The sequence below is a fragment of the Penaeus chinensis genome, chromosome 24 (assembly GCF_019202785.1).
Source record: "Penaeus chinensis breed Huanghai No. 1 chromosome 24, ASM1920278v2, whole genome shotgun sequence".
NCBI classification, from domain to species: Eukaryota; Metazoa; Arthropoda; class Malacostraca; order Decapoda; family Penaeidae; genus Penaeus; species Penaeus chinensis.
The window spans coordinates 28,913,148-28,915,647 of NC_061842.1; the positions used below are offsets into that span (position 1 = coordinate 28,913,148).

General features: G+C 40.0%; 1 protein-coding gene across 1 annotated transcript in view; it reads left to right on the forward strand.

Moving 5' to 3' along the window:
- LOC125038125 overlaps positions 1–2,500 on the forward strand; it is a 5,628-nt gene that overhangs the window by 2,663 nt on the left and 465 nt on the right. The window contains exon 3 of the mRNA XM_047631433.1: positions 900–976. Coding sequence (XP_047487389.1) covers positions 900–976 — 77 coding nt within the window. The remainder of the gene's footprint in view (positions 1–899; positions 977–2,500) is intronic.

A 2,500-nucleotide genomic window follows, 5' to 3' on the forward strand; every position in this document is an offset into this window, starting at 1 on the left:
TGTTTTTTTTTTGCTTGGTATAGGGAGCTCGCAATATAAATGCAAAGTGGTATTCATGATTAACAGTTGGAATTAGACATGTCGAGGTTTTGTTATCAATGATGTTTGATTCCATGGTTGCGATGATATAAATTGGCATTACAAAAGAAGCATATTAATACATATGATATATTATATAGACAGTATACAAAGCAAGTCTTTAAATGAACAGGAATTTCTTAATAGGTAATAAAAGAAAAAGGAAACGATATAACAAAACCTCGCATTACACTACAGGACAAAGAAACGTCATCACCTTCGCAGATAAAACATTGCCGGATTAACCCCATGCTAATAATACGACACGATACCGCCCTGCGTGTTAGTTGTCGACGGCGGAAGAGTTAGTCTCTTTATTTTTTTTTTTTTTTTTTTTTTTTTGATTTCTCTTTTTCTCAATCTGTTTTCCTCCATTTTTTTTTTTTCAGCCTTTTCCCATGTTTTGCCTTTTATTCGGGATCTTTCATTTCGTGTTCCTTTAACATGCACCGGGCATTCCAAACACGAGCGTGGAGGTTATCCTATTTTGTGTGATGTCAAGAGAATGTAATTTTAGCTGTAGCAGTGGATTGTTAATTTACTGACATAAAATACCAACTACCCTTAAATTTGTTTTAAATCGTGATAAGATCATACACACGTTTAAAATCTAGGAATCATAAAAAAAAGAAACTACAAAGCGTGAACCTTAAAACAATAAGTATACTCAACACAAAATATCCTCCAAGCTCCATCACCCAACACATTGTATTAAAAATACTTGAGTTTCCCCCCAACCTAATTTGGGTATCCGAGGAAAACACTTCGTTTTCTGTGACAGCAAGTATTTTACCGACTGACGATTCGTTTTCTTTGGACAGATATACGGACTCCGGGAACTACTCTTGTCTGCCGCCCAACGTCAAGCCCGCCTACGTTCTGGTCTTCGTCAGTCAGGGTGAGTTGTGGCAGTCTACGACGTCTTTAGGTGGAGGGTTGATAGAGAAGGAGAGATAGAGAGAAAGGGGAAGGGGAGGAGGGAAGAGGGAAGGAGAGAGAGAGAGAAAGGGGAAGGGGAAGGGAAGAGGGAGAGGGAGAGGGAGAGGGAGAGGGAGAGGGAGAGGGAGAGGGAGAGGGAGGGAGAGAGAGAGACTCATTCGCTATTAGAGAGAGAGCGAATGAGTCCCCCCCCCCCCCCCCTCTCTTCTTCCTCTCCCTCTCTTACTTTCTCTCTCCCTCCCCCCCCCCCCCTCTCTCTCTCTCTCTCTCTCTCTCTCTCTCTCTCTCTCTCTCTCTCTCTCTCTCTCTCTCTCTCTCTCTCGCTCTCTCACTCTCTCTGTCTCACTTTATCTGTCTCTCTCTCTCGCTCTCTCTCTCACTCCCCCTCACCCACAGCCAAGGTAGCATGCTTTTCAGTTGTGGTGTACTTTTTTTCTGATTTCTTGAGTTTTCATCTGTGACCAAGCAATTTACGAATACCATAAGTTGTTGAACAGTTCTGTTTTTCTAAGTTTTGTGATAAAGTAGGTAAATTTCGTCAATCAAAGTCTTCTAAAGCAGTAAAACTTTGGGGTAAATATGCTTCATGGTTAATATTGCTGTAAACGTTTTCAGTAAGACATTGATCACTGTGCCAAAGGTATTAGCAGTCATGCCATACTTTCATATAGATACATACATACATACACGTATATGCATGTGTCCTAGACTTGTTAATACATTGGATGAACCAGTTAACTACTAATATCAACACAGGGACGGTACTAAACTAAGCCGTTATGTGCAGCTGTCCCAACATGCACTTCTCACCCTCTATCAGCATCTAACATCAATAGGCTGTCAATCTACTGGCGACCTTTAGCAATACTAAACCAATTAATAACATCCCAAGTGTTTCAGTCAAACAGTTCTGGGGATACTAGTTCATTTCGCCTGTTTCACTCTTGATTTATCGTTGGTGATTTCATTATTTATCTTTTTATTAGCGTTTCTCAAGACTTAGTATATTGTTCTTTTCCCTTGACTTCCAGACAGTAAATTATAATTAATACAATAAACTAGTGGTACCATTTCTCTCTGACACAACGATAACTAATGAGATCACCTTTCTGTCACGAAAGTAACACAAGCAGCTAAATCAATAATACCTTCTGAGACTATGTACTAAAACTTGCAGTAGTCCCTGTTCATAGTAAATCATGAATGCCACCATGTTTTCGTAATAGAGTGGGTAGCACCATTCTTTCACAACACAAGCAGAACAATCATATCCCATCTTTTTATGATACAAGTCACATAGTACCACCATTCTTTCATAATATGCTCTACTAGCTGTATCCCTATACTTTTACAGTACTAGTAAATAAGTACCGTCTCTCCGCCATAATGCAATTCGACTCACAGTAGCTTTTTCTGACTCAACAGTACCTCCACTCTCTCACTGTACAAGTAAATCGTAGACTATCACCACCCGCGCCGTTAC